Source organism: Sarcophilus harrisii, chromosome 5 (genome assembly GCF_902635505.1).
Source record: "Sarcophilus harrisii chromosome 5, mSarHar1.11, whole genome shotgun sequence".
Taxonomy (NCBI): domain Eukaryota; kingdom Metazoa; phylum Chordata; class Mammalia; order Dasyuromorphia; family Dasyuridae; genus Sarcophilus; species Sarcophilus harrisii.
In genome coordinates this window covers 210,559,174-210,576,428 of record NC_045430.1, presented here as the reverse complement: position 1 = coordinate 210,576,428, position 17,255 = coordinate 210,559,174, and the positions used below count along the sequence as shown (strand labels likewise).

The window sequence follows — 17,255 nt, the reverse complement described above, 5'->3', positions numbered from 1 at the left end:
TAAAATTCAATAAATATTTATTATACACCTACTCCATGTAGAGTAAAATGCTAGGTATTGATTATACAACAGCAAAACAACAAAATCTCTGAAAGAAGCACTACCTTTAAGACATTTATATCTTGGTATAGGAAAAAAGAAATTGCATTGGTGAGTTAAAGTTCTCTCTAGACTCTTAAACCATATATAGCTTATAAAATGTGTGTCTTTGAAATATACCAAGGAAATCACCCAGGCAGAAAAGACTAGCAAATTATACAAAGTCAATTCTAGTTGCTTTTTAAAAAAATAATTGCAACTAAAGTGTTTATTCTACCTTGGCTTCACTTGGTAGTCTGGCAAATTGTGCTCAGAGAATGCAAATAAATTAAATTTTAGCCTTAAACCATAATTAAAAAGTGTTTGGGGTTTTTTTTTTTTTACAATTTTTCATAATACATGCCAAAGATAAATAAGAAACAGTTTTTATTGTTGTTTGTTTGTAAGTTAGCTTCTATTTTAGATTTCTCTACCATTTCCCCCCTTCATTAGTGGGACATTTTCTAAGATTTCATTTCAATCCTTTCTATTATCTTCTCTCTCTTTTATGTTTTCCTTCTGTGATTTGATCCATTCAGATATCTTCAACTTTATATATGGATGACTCCCAGAATTACATCTTTGGCTATTCCCTGAACTACAGTATTATGTCTCTGCCATACATTTTCATGAAATTGATTTGCCATTAACTCAAATTAAATATGCCCCAAACTGAAATCATCATCTTCCCCCAACAAACAGAAGAAAACAACTCTTCTAATTAATTTTTCCACTTAAAAAAATAACAGCATTCTCCCAGTTACCTTGGCTGGAAACTTCAATTACTCAATTCATTTTTAAATTCAACTTAACAGAAATGCATTAAGCACCTATGGTGTGCCAGAGAAAATAGAATATAAGTTCCTTGTACACAGGCACTTAGACTTTTCTTGAATTAAACTGAAGAAATGTCAGGAACACACTGAAGTGGAAACATGGAAGATGTGATCCTTGTCTTCAAGGATCTTTACTACTCCACACATTAAAAGCCTACTAGATTACCCTCTATTTTCTCTACTTTTTCTCCAATCTCTGAGAAAACAGTAACTCATCTTACCAAGATCAACACTTCTACTTGTATCCTGTATCTCAACAAGAAATTTGACATCTCAATCATTCTCTCATCTTCAAATTCCTTTGCTGCTATCTACAAATATGTTCAGATCTTTCCCATCCTTAAAGAAACCTTTTCTCAATTTTGTTTTTCCCAGAGGAAATCATCCTGTATCTTTTCTCCCCATTCTGAGGAGTCTTATGAGATCATAGATTTAGAGTTGAAAAGTATTAGGGCAGCTAGGGTGGCAATAGAGCACTAACCCTGCAGTCAGGAGGATGGGAGTTCAAATCTGCCTCAGACACTTAACACTTCCTGGCTGTGCAACCCTGGGCAAGTCATTTAATCTCAATTGCCCCAGCAAAAAAAAAAAAAGTACCTCAGAGACTATCCTATAATGCCCCCATTCTATAGATAAGAAAATTGAAGCCCAGAGATGATAAAGAATGGGATTAAAGTCACACAGATAATAAAAATTAGAGTCAGCATCTAAACCAGAGACCAATGACTCTTTTCACTAAACCACTTTTCCCAAAGTTCCCTCCATATTTCCTCACTTGTCATTTCCTCATTCACCAGTTGTGAATATCTGGCCACTGGACTCAGATCGCTCTGAAAAAGACAGTGAGACTGATGACTTTGCACAGACCTCCCTCACTTAAATCCAATTTCAAGCCATGACAATAACTTTCTGAGGTCATGGTCCTCTTCGAAGAGCAAATAATAACCACCACAACAACCATTTAAGCCATTCCTACCACCTGTTACATTCTTCCCTCAGTCTCCACTCTTAGTTACCTTACCCTTATCCATATCTTAGCTTATTTTATCTTGTAGGTAGTTCCATAAATCCTTTCAGGATAACCCTAATGTACATTCCTGTTCCTTTTTCCAAGCAAAGTCATTGACACCTTATTTGAACTGTTTTGTCTGGAGTTATCTCTGTGTGCATTATTTCTCTCAATAGATTAAAAAATTCTTGAGTACAGATACCTGCTCTATATATCTTTGTGCTCTATTTATAATCCATAATATAGCTCCTTGTAAATACAGGAAACATTCAATCAATATTTAATGAATCAAAAATGAATAAAATAACAGCACTAGAAAACTATTAACAATATTAAAATTACATTGCAAAGTTTGGTGACACATACTTGTAATTAATCTCTGTAAGGGAAGCTAAGACTGGTAGATCTCTTAAGCATTAGAGTTTTGTGCCATGGTAGAGATAAAGCCATTTGAATGTCAACACAACACTAATAAATGTGAGCCCTGCAGTAGCATCTTTTTTTAAAAAGCACATTCCCTAAGGTTTTGGAAGCTCAATCCTTCAAATGATGGGTAAACATATTTTCTTTATTTTTAATTCCAAATTCTCTCCCTCCTTTTGCCCCTTTCCCAGCCACTGAGAAGACAATTAAAATAATAACAATCATACTTTTGAAGACATGCAAAAAAGTGTCTACATTAATCATCTTATCAAAAGAAAAAAAAGCAAGAAAAATTAAGTGGGTAAAATGCTTTACTATGCATATTAATTCTCTCTGCAGAGGTAGGGTTTTTTCATCATGAGTGCTTTGAAATTATCTTGGATCATTGTATTAATCAGAATATCTAACTCTTCACAGTTGATTATCCTTACAATATTGCTGCTACTGTATACAATGTTTTCCCAATTCTGCTTACTTTATTTTGGATCAGCTCATATGAGTCTTCCAAGGTTTTTCTAAAATCATCCCCTCCATTATTTCTAACAAGATAGTAGTGTTCTGTCATAATCAGATACCATGATTTGTTCCGTCATTCTCCAATTCATACTCTAATCCTTTACTGCCACCATACACGAATACTCTGCATATATGTTAAATAAATAAGGTGACAATATACACCCTTATATTCCTTTCCCGATCTTAAACCAATCAATTGTTCCATGTTTAGTTCTAACTGTTGCTTCTTAACCCACATATAGGTTCCTCAGGAGAAAAGTAAGATGACCTGGCTGGCATTTCCATGTCTCTGAGGACTTTTCAAATTTTGTGGTAATCCACACAGTTAAAGTTTTAGTGTAGTGAATGAAAAGCAGAAGTAATTTTTGAACTTCCTTGCTTTTTCCTTTATCCAGTAAATGCTGGCAATTTGGTCTCTAGTTCTTCTGTCTGTTTGAAAACCAGCCTTCTCTTCTGGTAATTCTTGGGGTGTACATTGCTGAGCCGCTGTTGCAGAATCTTAAGCATAATTAATCTTCCTGGCACATGAGATAAGTACAACTGTTCAGTAATTTGAACATTCTTTATCATTGTCCTTCTTTGGAATTATGACATAAACTGAGTTTTCCAAATTTGCTAGTAAATTGGGTACAGCACTTTAAAAGTATCGTCTTTTAGAAGTTTAAATAATTGAGTTGGAATTCCATGACATTGACTAGTCTTATTGATAGTAATGCTTCCCAAGACCCTCTTGACTTCATTCTCCAGATCAGTAACCACACCACAGCCATTATCAGTGATGGTAACAACTTTCTTGTATAGTTTTTCCATGTACTCTTGTCACTTCTTCTTAAGCTTTTCTACTTCTGTTAAGTCCCTTTCTTTTTGCCTTTTATCATGCCAATTTTTACATGAAATATCCTCTTGATACCTCTGATTTTCTTGTTGAGATCTCATCTTTCCCATTCATTTTTTTTCTTTGCATTGCTCATGTTAGACAGTTTGATAAGGGAAAAGTAGTACCATAGAGTTTTTAAATTTGCATTTCTCTAATTAATGGCAATTTGGAGTGTTGTTTTTTTATATAAGTGTTGATATCTTTGATTTCTTCTAAAAACTGTTCATATTCTTTGTTTATCACTTGAGAAATGGCTCTTATTTTTATAAATTTGGCTCCATTTTCTACATATTTGAGTAATAAGGTCTTTATCCCAGAAACTTGCTATAAAAATTTCCCTCTATTCCTTCTAATTTGGGCTGAATTGATTTTGTTTTTCAAATCCTTTTTAATTTCATGTTATCAAAATAATCAATTTTGCTTCCTGTGAGTTTCTCTAACTTTTGTTTGTACATGAACTTTTTCTTATTCATAGATCTGAAAAGTATTTTTCCAGGATCCCCTAATTTAATTATGGCATCAATCTGTATATCTAAATTATATAGCCATTTGGGGCTTATCTTGGCACACAGTGAACTATTAGTCTGTGCCTAGGTTCAACCAAACTACTTTCTAGATTTCCCAGCAGTTCTTATCAAATAGAAAGTTCTTGCCCTAGTGTCTGGGATCTTTGGGTTTATCAAAATTTAGATTACTATGTGCATTTGCTTCTTCATATTGTCTCCCATTTTGCTCTATTTCTTGGTCAGTACCAGATTGATTCATCATTCTTAGTAAAAGTGTTTAACCTTACCCTCCCCTTCAAAATTCTTCCCAGCTGCCCGTGAGCACCCTGTATATGGATTGACTTAAGCAGTTGTTCTGACCCTTTCCTTAATTAAGGATTCCCATTGTTGACTTCAAGATACATGCTATTCTCAAGCATTTCTTTCTTATAAATTTGGAACGCTAATAGGAAATCTGTGCTTAGAATACAGATGCCCTCACTATAGGCGCTCATATGATACTAACCTCAAGGGAATTTGATTTCTTAATGAAATATTCCTCTTTAGAGTCTCAGAGTAATACTGAAGAAAACTATCATCCTTCTTTTAAACAAAGTTTTCAAAAGTTTACAGCATTCATATAAGAATGATTTTATTATTTCTTTGTTGGATTATCCTAAGCTGAGTCTTACTTTTAGGATCATAGGACTGATCTGGAAGGAAATCTTCATTTTAAAGATAAAGAAACTAAAAACCAGAGAGATGAAGTAATTTCCTCAAGATTACACTGAGGTTGCCTACAGAGCACAGTTGGGATGCAAACTGGGTCCTCTGCTTCTAAGCCCAGTGTACTTTTCATCATAGCTTGGGTTTGATGAGAACATATTTTCATTTGTATAATTGTAATGTGTGGGAAAACAAATATTGATTTGCTAAACTTAGTTTATATCCAACTTTACAGTGGCACATCTGTTTGGGTTTTTTGAAAGCAAGACGCTCTGTATTCAAACCACATATTATATATTTATTACATGTTGCCAGGTAATATTTTCCTTTGTAATTATTTTATGTGGTTCTATTGTGGCTTTTTTCCAACTGGATTCAGTCTATTTTAGTTTGTAAACTCCTGAAGGTCAGCCATTATGTCTATTTAACTTGTTTTAACCTTGGCTAACACATTGTATACATATGTATGAAATCAGTAGAATCATAATTCTAGAAATGAAAGTCCTTCAAAAGATAAGCTACTTAGTTCCCTTCATTTTGCTGATGAGAAAACTGAGGCCCCCAGAAAGATTAAGTGAAGTATCCAAGGTCACTTAGGTATTAAGAGATGGTCAGGATTTGAATCCATATCCTTTGACTGTAAACTCAGTGCCCATGTTGATATTGATATTGATGATGCCCTTATTGGATGAAGATGATGATAATAATGCTCTTATTAGATGAAGATGATGAAGTCCATTGCAATTACAAATGTTGTTTACCTTGAGGCATGTTAGATGACCAAACCAAATAAGTTTCTTATTGAATAACAATTCAACACAAATATATTAAGAACCTAGTATGTCTAAGGCATTGTGGTGGGTACTAAAGATACAGAGATAAAATAATCTGTGTCCTCCAAAAGCCCACATTTGACTGAAAGAACTTATCTGCTGATATTATAGTTCAATTGAATGGTTAGGAGTTTTTGAGGTGACAAGAGAGGTCTATCTCAATGAAGGCAGCCTAAATCCTCAGTACTTAGGCAACCTAGCAGATCAACATTTTTAAAAAATGATGGCAAAGAAGATAACCTGAAGCTACTGACATAGAAAAGATCTGGATGGCACAGTGGTTAGAATACTCAACTCCATATTCAACTTTGGCCTTAAATATTTACTGACTGTATGATCTCGGGCAAATCACTTAAATCTTTCTCTACTAGTGTCCTCATCTACAAAATAGGAATAACATTAGCACATTTATCCAAAGATTAAAGAAAAGAGATCATATTTATAGAGCCTTTTTGCAAATCTTAAAGGGCTTTACAAATGCTATCATCATTATTGTTGCTGGGGAGCATAGGATAGGGCACTAACAGATCCAGCAATTCCAGTCTTTAATTGAACTGAGCAAACAGCTCTGGCAAAGTCACTGACCCATAATAGTTAGTCATAGATAGAATGATAACCACTTTGAATGTCAGGGGGCAGAAAGATATCTATGCCCTTGAAGTCAGTTCCGTGGGTTACATGTAGGAAAGCAATATTCCAGATCTCTTCTCAAGAAAGGAATAAAGATAGTAAAATGGCTGTACTGGGCTCTCCATAGTATGGCATCCTTAATCCTGGGACCTGACCTGGCAATGCTAGTAGGTTCAGACTCAGGTCCATAGCACAGCAAGAAAGAGTTAGCCAGATACAAGAATCAGTCAGTCAACTGTCATTATTAATATACCAGGACCAGAGCTTCTAGTTCACTGCACCAAGTATCTTATAAGGGGAGGGTATTCTTTTGTGAATCAGGAAAACAACTCAAAAAATTAAAATGCAGGTATTTGCAAACCTAATTTTACTTTTTCATACATGTTTCTACTCTCGATTCTTATTTTTAATACTCCAAAATTAAATGGAATCAAAACAATAAGGTGTTATAATTTCCATAAAATCATTGCTGTTGGTTTCCTTTTGAGAAAAAATTTGAGAAATAACTATGTAATGATAATTTTTTTTATTTATACAGTGTTTTTGCAAATCATTTAAACATTTACATCTTGACTCTCTCTTTATGACTTCATTCATTTAAACTTTCTTTTTTATTTGCTTGAGTGAGCAACCACCTCCTCACTTCCTTTATGTCTTTTTAAATTTTTTACAGCATGTAGTGGAGTCTGGGACAACATTACATGCTGGCATCCTGCTGACATTGGAGAGACCGTCACAGTTCCATGTCCAAAAATATTCACGAGTTTAAACAACAAAGCAGGTAGAGTATGTTTTTGTTGAGAATTCTTGGGGCTTTCCAGAGTGCTATTTTCTGTGGATACTGTGGATCCTGGAAAGGCAAAAAGAAACCATAATGCCAGATCCCTTGGGTATTTATTACACTAAGTTAAAATGGGGACCAGCCTTCACCTGGATTTTGATAAATGTTAGTTTTAGAGAGAACACAAAACTTCTTACTTGGGACTATTCACCTCATACAAATCAGAGGAAGGGAAAAAAAAAAAAACATTGTCCAGGAGGAGATGGTATTTGAGTAGCATCCCCTTTACAATCAAGGCCAAATAGCTAACTCTACATATTTACATCTGTTTACCTATAAGGTATATGTGTGTGTGTATGTACATATGTGTATATATATGTGTGTGTGTTTATAATTTATGGTATATGTGTGCATATATATGTATACATGTACATATAACAAATTATGCATATACATTGAAGAAATATATATATACATGTATCTACATAAAAAATTCATATTTGTATACTTATACATGGAGATAGAGAGACAATACTGCTACTAGATAACAATAGCTAAACTTTATATAGCACTTTCAGATTTACAAAGAGTTTTAAATATATTAAGTCATTTGGTAGTTCAATACTGCCCTGGATGTGAAATAGATACTGTGGGTATTATTATCCCCATTTTTCTGATAAGGAAACAGCCTCAGAACTGAAATGGTTTTCCTAGTAAATAATAAAGTCATTATTCAATTCTTAGTTTTCTGACTGCAAATTCAGGGCATATACTGTACCAGGATGGCTTCCAGTCCAGAGCAAAAGGCAACCAAAATAAGAATGTGAACTTGATTTTATTGATGTACAACCACTGATCTTAAATAAGAGCCTGTCAGTCCATTTCTCTGATTGGACAAAATAGTAGAGTTAGAGAAATCATAAGATCCCAGAAGGAAGTTCTTCAGTTGACTTTACATGAGAGTGGGATGAGAGTGCAAAATTTTAGCCTTCAATGTCAGTATTATAGAGTCAGTGGTGATTATATGTATGGACTGACTCCTAAATATTAGTGATTAGGAGAACTTGTCATTTTCTAGAATGCAGGCATATTGTTTGGTTGATTACTTGTTGTCCAACTCTTCATGAACCCATTTAGGGTTTTCTTGACAAAGATATTGGACTGGTTTACTATTTCTTTCTCCAAGTCATTTCACAGATAAGGAAACTGAAGAAAACAGGATTAAATGACTTGCCCAAGGTCACAGATGGTAAATATCTGAGGTCAGATTTGAACTCAGGTTTTCCTGACTCATGGTCAGAACTCTATCCACTGGGCTACCTAGCTGCCCAGAATGCAGGCTACCATTTATCACCTAGTTTAATGTCCACCCTTAACTCCCCATTCCACATCTTACTTTAGTTGAAATTTTATCTTTTCTCTGGGCTTCTGTAGAAATTCTCAAAGTGTTTTTATGATCAGGTAAAAGATGAACTGCCTTCTTGGATTTCATAGCAAATTGAACATCCCTAAGCAGTGAGTTTCAAATGAGCACATGCTCCATTTCCTGTTCTCTGTCTTTATTTCTGCTTGTGTATTATTCTAGCTCCTGTCCCTATCCTTACCTCAGGCTTTCAGGTATTTATAACAGACAGAAGACTGCCTGGGGAAACAAAAGGCAAATCCTGAGGTCTTTAGAATTACTAGAAAAGACAGAGACGCAATTAATTTTTATTTTAGGTAAATGATGAAAGGAAATACTTTTGTAGGGTCAATAATTCTGCTTCAGGTTGAATAGAGGTTGGTAAGGATGACTTGGTACGAGGATGAAAGGAAGTAGGTAGGATAAGTAGGAGGGCTTATAGGGAAAGTTTGAAGAAGATAACAACCATATCTCACTACTTTCCTTGCTTCCAGCCTCCATTAGGGTGAATCTTTATTACAGCACATCTGTCTATTGCCAAATCAGCATTTAAAGGACTTAGGAAATCATAAGTAAGTTAAGTGTATGCTGAGTTGTTGAATTTATCTACATTAAGATCATTGATCATTTTCCAGGTCTGAGAACTTGAGAGTAGCTGAGTTTTTATGAATCCCCATCAAATCAATAATATTCCCGTTGAACAATTTAGGCTGAAGATTATTGTTCTAATATTTTTTTTAATTATTTGGCATCACCTGGACTCTTTCTAATCCTGTTTTATGGCATTAAAAAGGCTGTTACAAGGGTTCAAAACAGTCCAGTGATTTTCAAATTGGCCCGTACCAAAATAAAAACTGGTAAGATAGTCTTTTGCAAGCATCCAGGCAGAAGCAGGCTAGGTTTCAAAGGAATCTCATGAGACCTCTGAGACCTTAGTTGTCATTTTAAATCACAAGCCTTTGGTTTTTAATAATAATATCCCTAATATTGATCTCATAAAATTGACATGCATGGCTTTGTCAGTCAACAAGCATTAATGAAATGTCTACTATTTGTCAGGCTCTGAGCTAGGTTCTGGGAATACAAAGAAAGGCAAAAATAGTTCCTGCTTTTCAGGAACTCAGTTTAAAAACAACTAAAGATGGGAAACTTTAAAATGCTACAGCCATCAATCTGAATATGTTTTGGAATATTATCAGTATTCTAATCAAATATAATATGTTCAATGCTTTTTTGTTTTAAAACAAAAGATTATGGCAATAAATTATCTCTATTGCTATTAGGGGAATGGAACGAGTTAAGGGGGAAGAGCTTTAGAACAACAAAGCTTTTTGAATCTAACAAAATTAATGTATAATGACATATTCTGCCAAGGCGTCTTTCCAAAATAAAGATTGTAAAATATATATGAAATAGGGATAGAACTGGATATACCAAATTCTCATATAAGAAAACTCTCTACCCAATGCAGATCATTATCTTCTCTGCAACTTATTATTTTAGAGAGTTATCTGGGCAAGGTATATAAAGGGAGCTGAGTATAAGATGGGAGAGGGTGATATACCAAACAACAGATAGAGTTCCAGGTTTGGAGTCAAGAAGACGCATCCACTATTCTCCATCTACCTACAAATTGGAGGCAGATATGCATGGGGCTGTCCACTCTTGGAACAACTGCATCTGAATAGACTGAATTCTCCTCAAGCACTAAGATTCCTAGTTACAATGTGTCCCATATCTCCTTGTACATTAAATAGTATCAAATGCTACTATTAGTGCTCTGCTTTGTTAATGAACTGTGAGGTAAGAAAGGGAAGTGTTTTGTTGATGCCTTTTGTTTTTACACCATAGTTGTTTTCTAATGTGACCATCACATACACACACACACACACACACACACACACACACACACACTAGCAATAAAGGAATGAGTTGAGCTAAATCAACCAAGCATCCATCATGTCTAAGGATGTAGGGATAAGTTATTTTTCCAGGATTATGGTGCAGTCTTCCAGAGGAATCTCTGATGAATAACGAACATCAGACACTTTCATACCTATGGTATTATGAACCCTTTACTTGTTCATTCACGTAACAGTATACTTTCTGTGGAACCTGTACAATGGATGCTAGGTCCCAGAAGCAATACCTCACCTCTTTGTTTTCTAAGAAAGGAAGGAAGGGCTGGACCCAGACTATTTCTTTGTGGATAGATAGTGGGAACTGAGAAGCAAGCTTCCACTGGGTCCAATTAGGAAGGGAAAGTACAACTAATGAGAATACATGGAGTCTCATAATCACACATTAAAGTTTTCTAACACTTGACTTAAAAGAAAGCTCTGGGGTTTTCTCTGTCACAAATTCAGGCTCTCAAAATTGGAAGGGGCCTCAGAGACCACCTACCCCAATCTACACCTGAACAAGAATCCTTTCTACAAAATAACTGACAAACTGTCAGTTTGCCTGAAGATCTCTAAGAGGAAAGAACCCAATATTTTCCAAGGTAATTTGTTCTACTTTGGGGTAGCTTCTTTATGTTCATCATGCCCAAGGAAGAATTAACTGGATTATTCAGGAGACTGGAGCAAGATAATAATAATCTGAACATCCTCTCTCCTGCTATGCTTTTTTCCCCTTCTAGCTTGCCCTTCCCACTTTCTGATTCTAATGAGAAGAATAATGGCTAGGATTCAGGCAGTAGGAGTGAGAAAAAGTAGCTGCCAGGAACCAGAATAATAGGCTAGCTTCTTAATTGGCTCCTGAATAATCAGAAGTCAGCTATAGATGTGTTTCCGATTATGATCAGGCAGGTTCTGTCCTTTAAGAGTTCTATTTTGTACAGTCTTCAAAGCTTCTGTCATTTGTCTGCAGCTGATTGAAGTATTACTAATGGATACCTTTTGATAAACCTATAGATTAAATGGCTGAATTTTGTATTACAGGAAATATCAGCAAAAACTGTACTAGTAAGGGATGGTCAGAGATCTTTCCAAATTTCTTAAGTGCCTGTGGCTATGGTGACTCTGAAGATGATAATAAGGTAAGATATGTTCACTGCCTGTTCCTTCATGCTTTATTTTGTGCTGTTGCTTTATTTTGAAAGGCCCTGGAAGCATTAGATCTTTTCTTTCATCTTCTGACCTTGTTTAGAGTATCCTGACTTTTATTCAGGAACTAATAAAGTACATTCATATTAGCTCAGTGATTAAATAAGAATTTAAGTTTAGCTGCTCTCTATCTTTATTCAATTTGATGATAACTGTTTGTTGACACCAGGCTTGATAGTGCCCTCCTCCAATTCCTGCTGTGGGGCTGGGGAGGGGGGGGGTCTGAAGCTGGTGAATTACTTGAGTTTGGAAGTTTTAAACTACAATAGGGTTTAGGGCTTAAGTCAATGTGTCTATACTAAGTCAATCACTAACAGGGTAAGCCCTTGAGAACAAAGGGTCACTAAGTTCCTGAACCAGAACAGGTTCTTCTATGTTGATCACTATTGGTATCGCATATGCAAAAGTCACTTAATTTCTAGCCTGGGAAAAATAAAGACCTAATATTTTGAAAAGAAAAAAAAGTTGACTCATTATGAGGCGATATAGTTACTGAAGGTATAAGATTATATATAAAATGAAAAACTGTGGATCAGCCTATGACCTAGAGACAAAATTAGATTAAATTAGATTAGAAACAGATTAAAGAAAATATAGTTGACTCTGAACTATCCTTTGGAATTCTGATAAACTTTCCAACTGAAAAACTGTGAGTCAGCCTGTGATCTAGAGGGGAAAAAAAGGAAAGCTGTCAAATGGATATATCTGCCATCTCAGACTGTAACAACTAAAGTTCATTGTTCACACTACTAGTATTTCTATTTCTCATTTGAAACTATACTCCAGTTTAGAATTTTAACTAACTGTCACATTATTTCTTTCCTTGGTCCCAGTTGTTCCTGAGCATAATAAGTAGTCAAGAATAGAATGTTCTTTTGCAAAACTATGAGGTAGTGTGAGTCAGGCAATATATTGCTGCTGCCAGCAATGACTATCTAAAACCGGTGACTCAACAGGTGACTTCTCTCCTTGTCAGGACTACCTTTCTTTGCCAGCAGAGTTTTCACAGAAGTTATAAAGGTTATTATATTCTGCATGAAACTTTCCCATAAGTAGCTGAGGATTTTTTTTTCATAAGAGTTGTTATGTCAAAACTCCAAGTCTGGTTAAACAAAACAAAACAAAACAAAAAACTCTACTCAGGAATTCTGTCAGTGTAAATTTTCCCAGCAGTTGTCATTGAGCACCTTGCTCTTACTATATTCTCTCACTTTAGACTTTGCAGCATTTTCAGGTTATCTGGCTGATTACCAGGAAAGTGAATCCTTGTGTGCCTTCACAGTAGGTACATCTAAACTGCTATATTTACATTCCACTTTCTTCATAGCATGGCTGTGAAAGGCCAAGATTTTATAAACCATTTTTGAGACAGCAGCTATACCTTTAATACAAGATGTGAAGATGTGACATAATATCAATCACACTAAGACAGAGCACATTAAGACCAGTTCAAAGATATCAAAGATTCTTAGACTTAACTACCTCAAGCTGGGTATTTTTAAATCTCCTAAATATGGAAAAAAAAATCTGCTTGGTTCTAGTGATGTTTTCCTACGTAATTTTCCTTTTGTCTACTCCCATGAGTTCATTCTCTTTCCAGTCTAATCTCATCACTAACTCTACTCCTTTCTAACTTTTCCCTTCTTTAGAATATGAAAGTGTTTTGGATATCAGTGCTTCTTGCCTACTCTAAAATGGAAATACAAAGAAATTTTAGTCATTCTTGCACTTCTCATGCAATTTAAGACTAACTTGACTTTGTTACAAATCATTAAACCCTAGGAAAAGAAACATTAGATTAAGGAAAATATAGTTGACTCTGAACTATTCTTTAGAAAACAGACAGACCTTCTGACCCACTGTCAGGAATGCATGTGATCTAAGCTCTTCTTGTGTTGATGACAAATTTAAGTTGCAGCTGACCCACTTCTCACCCAATTTCCCTTGGGCCTTTTCCATATAAGGATGTTCTGTAGTCATGGAATCTATATTAATAACTGTTCCATACTAGACTAACCTAATCCTTGTTAACTTTACTCTCTATTCAGCTAAGCCAACCAGTCACAAATAAGCAAATGGTACTTTAGCCAATTAAGTTCTATTTCTATGCACATACTTCATTATCAGGGTATTAGCCAAGAGTATTTTAGAGTATTTACTGAATACTTTCTATGTGCCAAGCCCTATAGATTAAAATAACCTATTATGTCTGGAAGAGACAGACAATTCTTTGATTGCTTGGCAAAGAATATGATTCAGTTCAACATTAACAGGCTTTTATGTTCTTCGTAGTCAAATACTCATGAGGAAAAAGTAGGTGGGGTTTTTCCCCAGTCCTTTAATAGAAGACTCACAGTGGTGGTGGCTTTTTGCATTAGATTTTCAGGTAGAATGGAGTCAACACATTTTTGTAAGTAGTATCTAAATTGTCTGGTAGCAATGAATATAAATCCTATTATTGCTGAAGTAATGCCATATTTTTTTTTTTTACAAAAAACAATCTCCTAAAAGAAAATTTGTGTTAAAAAGGTGGTTGTGTTTTTGAAGTAGTGGGACTGAGTTAAATGAGAGAGAAATTCATATTTGAACATTCTGGTAGCACTCACTTCCCCTTTTTTGTGTGCAAAAATCACCGTTAGTGTTTCTCAGCCAATACATTTGACTTCAATTTTTTCCCAGTAACTCAATTCCATTCCAACCCCACTCTGGTAAGAAAAATCAGAGTTTTAATTCTGCCTCAATCATTTTATTAGCTGTGACCCTGAACAAGTGAGTCACTTAACTTCTCTTGACCTCTTTATCTATAAAATCGGGATTTAATAATAGTACTCACTTCCCAGGATGACTGTGAGAAAGGGCTGAGGAATAGTCAACATGGTTTTTGCTGCCTGACAACTTCAGAAGAAATGCAGAAGTGGACCCAGCATATGTCCACCTGACTAAGGCTTTTGATGCTATCAGTTATGAAGACTTGTGGAAGATAATGGCAAAATCTGGTCGCCCAGAGAAGTTCATTATTATTGTAGGGAAGTTTCATGATTACATACTTACATAGGTTCTGGATAAAGGACGGTTCTAATACTTTCCCAGTCACTAATGTAGTAAAGCAGTGCTGGATGTTTATTTTCCTGTTTTTCAGCATGATTTTTTTTCAATGAGAATGAAAATGTCATCATGGTCAACTATCACACTGATGGCAAAGTAATCTGAAAAGAGCATGTATAAGCCAAGTTTAAGATGGAGGGAGAATTGATGTGAGATGTTTTTGTGTAGATCAATGTATTCTCTAAGGCTGAGATTCTCTGCTGCTTGTGCTAATTTTGGCCTGATAACCAACTCCAAAAAAGCAAAGGTCCTCCACCAGAGAGCACTTCACTATCCATACGGTGACAGAAAAGGGAGAAATTTTGAATGCTCTGGATTAGTTTTCTTACCTTGACAGTATACTTTCTAGTGATGTCCACACAGGTATTGATATTGATGCATGCATTGCCAGAACTAGCTCAGTGTTTGGAAGCCTTTGAAAGAAAGTGTGAAAGAGAAGAGATATTAGTCTGCCTACCAAACTGAAGGTCTACAGAGGCATTGTGCTGACCTCACTGTATAACTTAGACAACAGAACTTGGACAATATACTGGTGTCAACTAGGAAAATGAATCACTGTCATTTGAATTGTTTTAGAAGATTCTGACATTTACTTGGCAGGATAAAGTACTGAACATCAAGGTCTTTTCCTGAGTTGAACTGCCAAGCACTCAAACTCTACTACAGAGAGCAAAACTCTGATAGACTGGCTATATTGTTCAAATGTTAAACATACGTTGGTCTAAAAGTCTCATTTTTGGAGAACTTGCACAAGGCAAGCGCTCATTTGGTGGTTAGAAGGAGTGATACAAGAAAACTCTCAAAAGTCTCTATGAAGAACATTAATATCAGTTGGGAAACATGGGAGACACTGGCACAGGATTGCCCAGCGTAGCAAGCCCTCATCAAAAAAGGTCCTGTGCTGTATGAGCAAAACAGAATTGAAGTAGCACAAAGGAAACACGGGCTGCACAAATTCAGAGACCCTCTCCGTTCCAAATGTCATAATGAATTACTTGTACCCAATGTATGATAGAGCCTCCTGAGATTATACTGAACTGACTGGTCAGTTGAACACACTGGGATGTTCCAAATTTGTGGTGTTATTTGTTCTCTTTGAGTACAAAAGATGAACAACAACACTATGGGAACCAACTGAAAAAATTTATGTAAATTGCTTTTCAAACCTTGAAGCACTATATAAATACTAGCTATTATTAATTATATTATTAAGTAGATATAATTATTAATAAATTCCTATGTCCAATAGGACATCAGTTCTATTTTAATATCATGTTACATCTTATAATAATTAGTAATAACTTTAAATTTGAGAGTTAGAAGGAAGCTTATAAATGCTACCATATAAATTGTTTCACTGTGGTATAGGGGAAATAACACTGGATTTGGGAATCAGGAGAGCTGAGATCTAATTCTAGCCTTGCTACTGTCTATTCCTAACTGTGTCAATGTAAACAAGCCATCTAACCTCTTTAAGCTTCAGTTTCTCTATCTCTCTCCCACTAACACTGGATAATGATGGCAACAGTCTCAGTGGTTCCTTGTGCTGCTACAAGAGGTGTTATCCACACCACTGTGCCAGTTGTTAAAATTCTGCATGGCTGTCTAATGATTGGGGTGAGGTAAGGGAAAAGAAACAGGGGGTCCCAAGGGACAAAACATTAAGAAGTCTGAGGGCTATGGTAAGATCCCCTTTTAAGGGTTTGGGAGAAGTCATTCAGAGGACTTCCTTTGCAACTTCTCCGTATTCTTTTCTAGGGATGTCTCCTGTACTAGCTCCAACTCCAGCATAATACACTATTGCTACTTAATTGAAGGGATCATTTATGCTTTCAGCATTGGCAAGCCATGACCTGATTGTTATAGTTTTTTCCCAGAGTTTCTTCTGTAAATATTTCCATATTTCAAAGATTTGTGGCTTTGTCATTGTGAGCACGCTCCTAATTAATGGCAGCATAAATGGCCTCAGAATTACTGAGAATGATAAACACATGTGATCAACCAGATGCCTAAGCCCTCCAAATTTAGCCAAGGTTTTTCTTGATTGACAGGTGCACTGTCCAGTACCAGACAAGATTCAAAGCCTTTTTCACCTTTAAAGGACATAAGGAACCTTGTGTTTCATTAGTATAGTCTTGGGAACTCTCCATAAAGTGCTTAGCACAATGCCTAGTGCTTAATGAATGCTTATTTAATCTATCCATATATTCAACTCAGTCATCTCTGTGCTATATGCCATCAAAGAGAACTTTGATGAAGGTCTCAGGAAATATTTGTTAATAAATAGGAATTTCAAAGAATGGTTTAGAAATTTTTTCATTCTGGGTACCTAGAAATAGTTTATTTATTCTATACATTGAACAACCAGTCTTTCAATACTTAACTGAGAGTTCCATAGCTGAGTTGGAGAATACAGAATAGATTGGGGAGAACATTTTACTAAGAAT

The 17,255-nt window shown here is 35.4% G+C and overlaps 1 protein-coding gene across 1 annotated transcript in view; it reads left to right on the top strand.

Annotated features, from left to right (window-relative positions):
- The window catches only part of VIPR2 (vasoactive intestinal peptide receptor 2), a 133,516-nt gene that overhangs the window by 36,850 nt on the left and 79,411 nt on the right, over positions 1-17,255 (top strand). The window contains exons 3-4 of the mRNA XM_031939586.1: positions 7,087-7,194; positions 11,539-11,636. Coding sequence (XP_031795446.1) covers positions 7,087-7,194; positions 11,539-11,636 — 206 coding nt within the window. The remainder of the gene's footprint in view (positions 1-7,086; positions 7,195-11,538; positions 11,637-17,255) is intronic.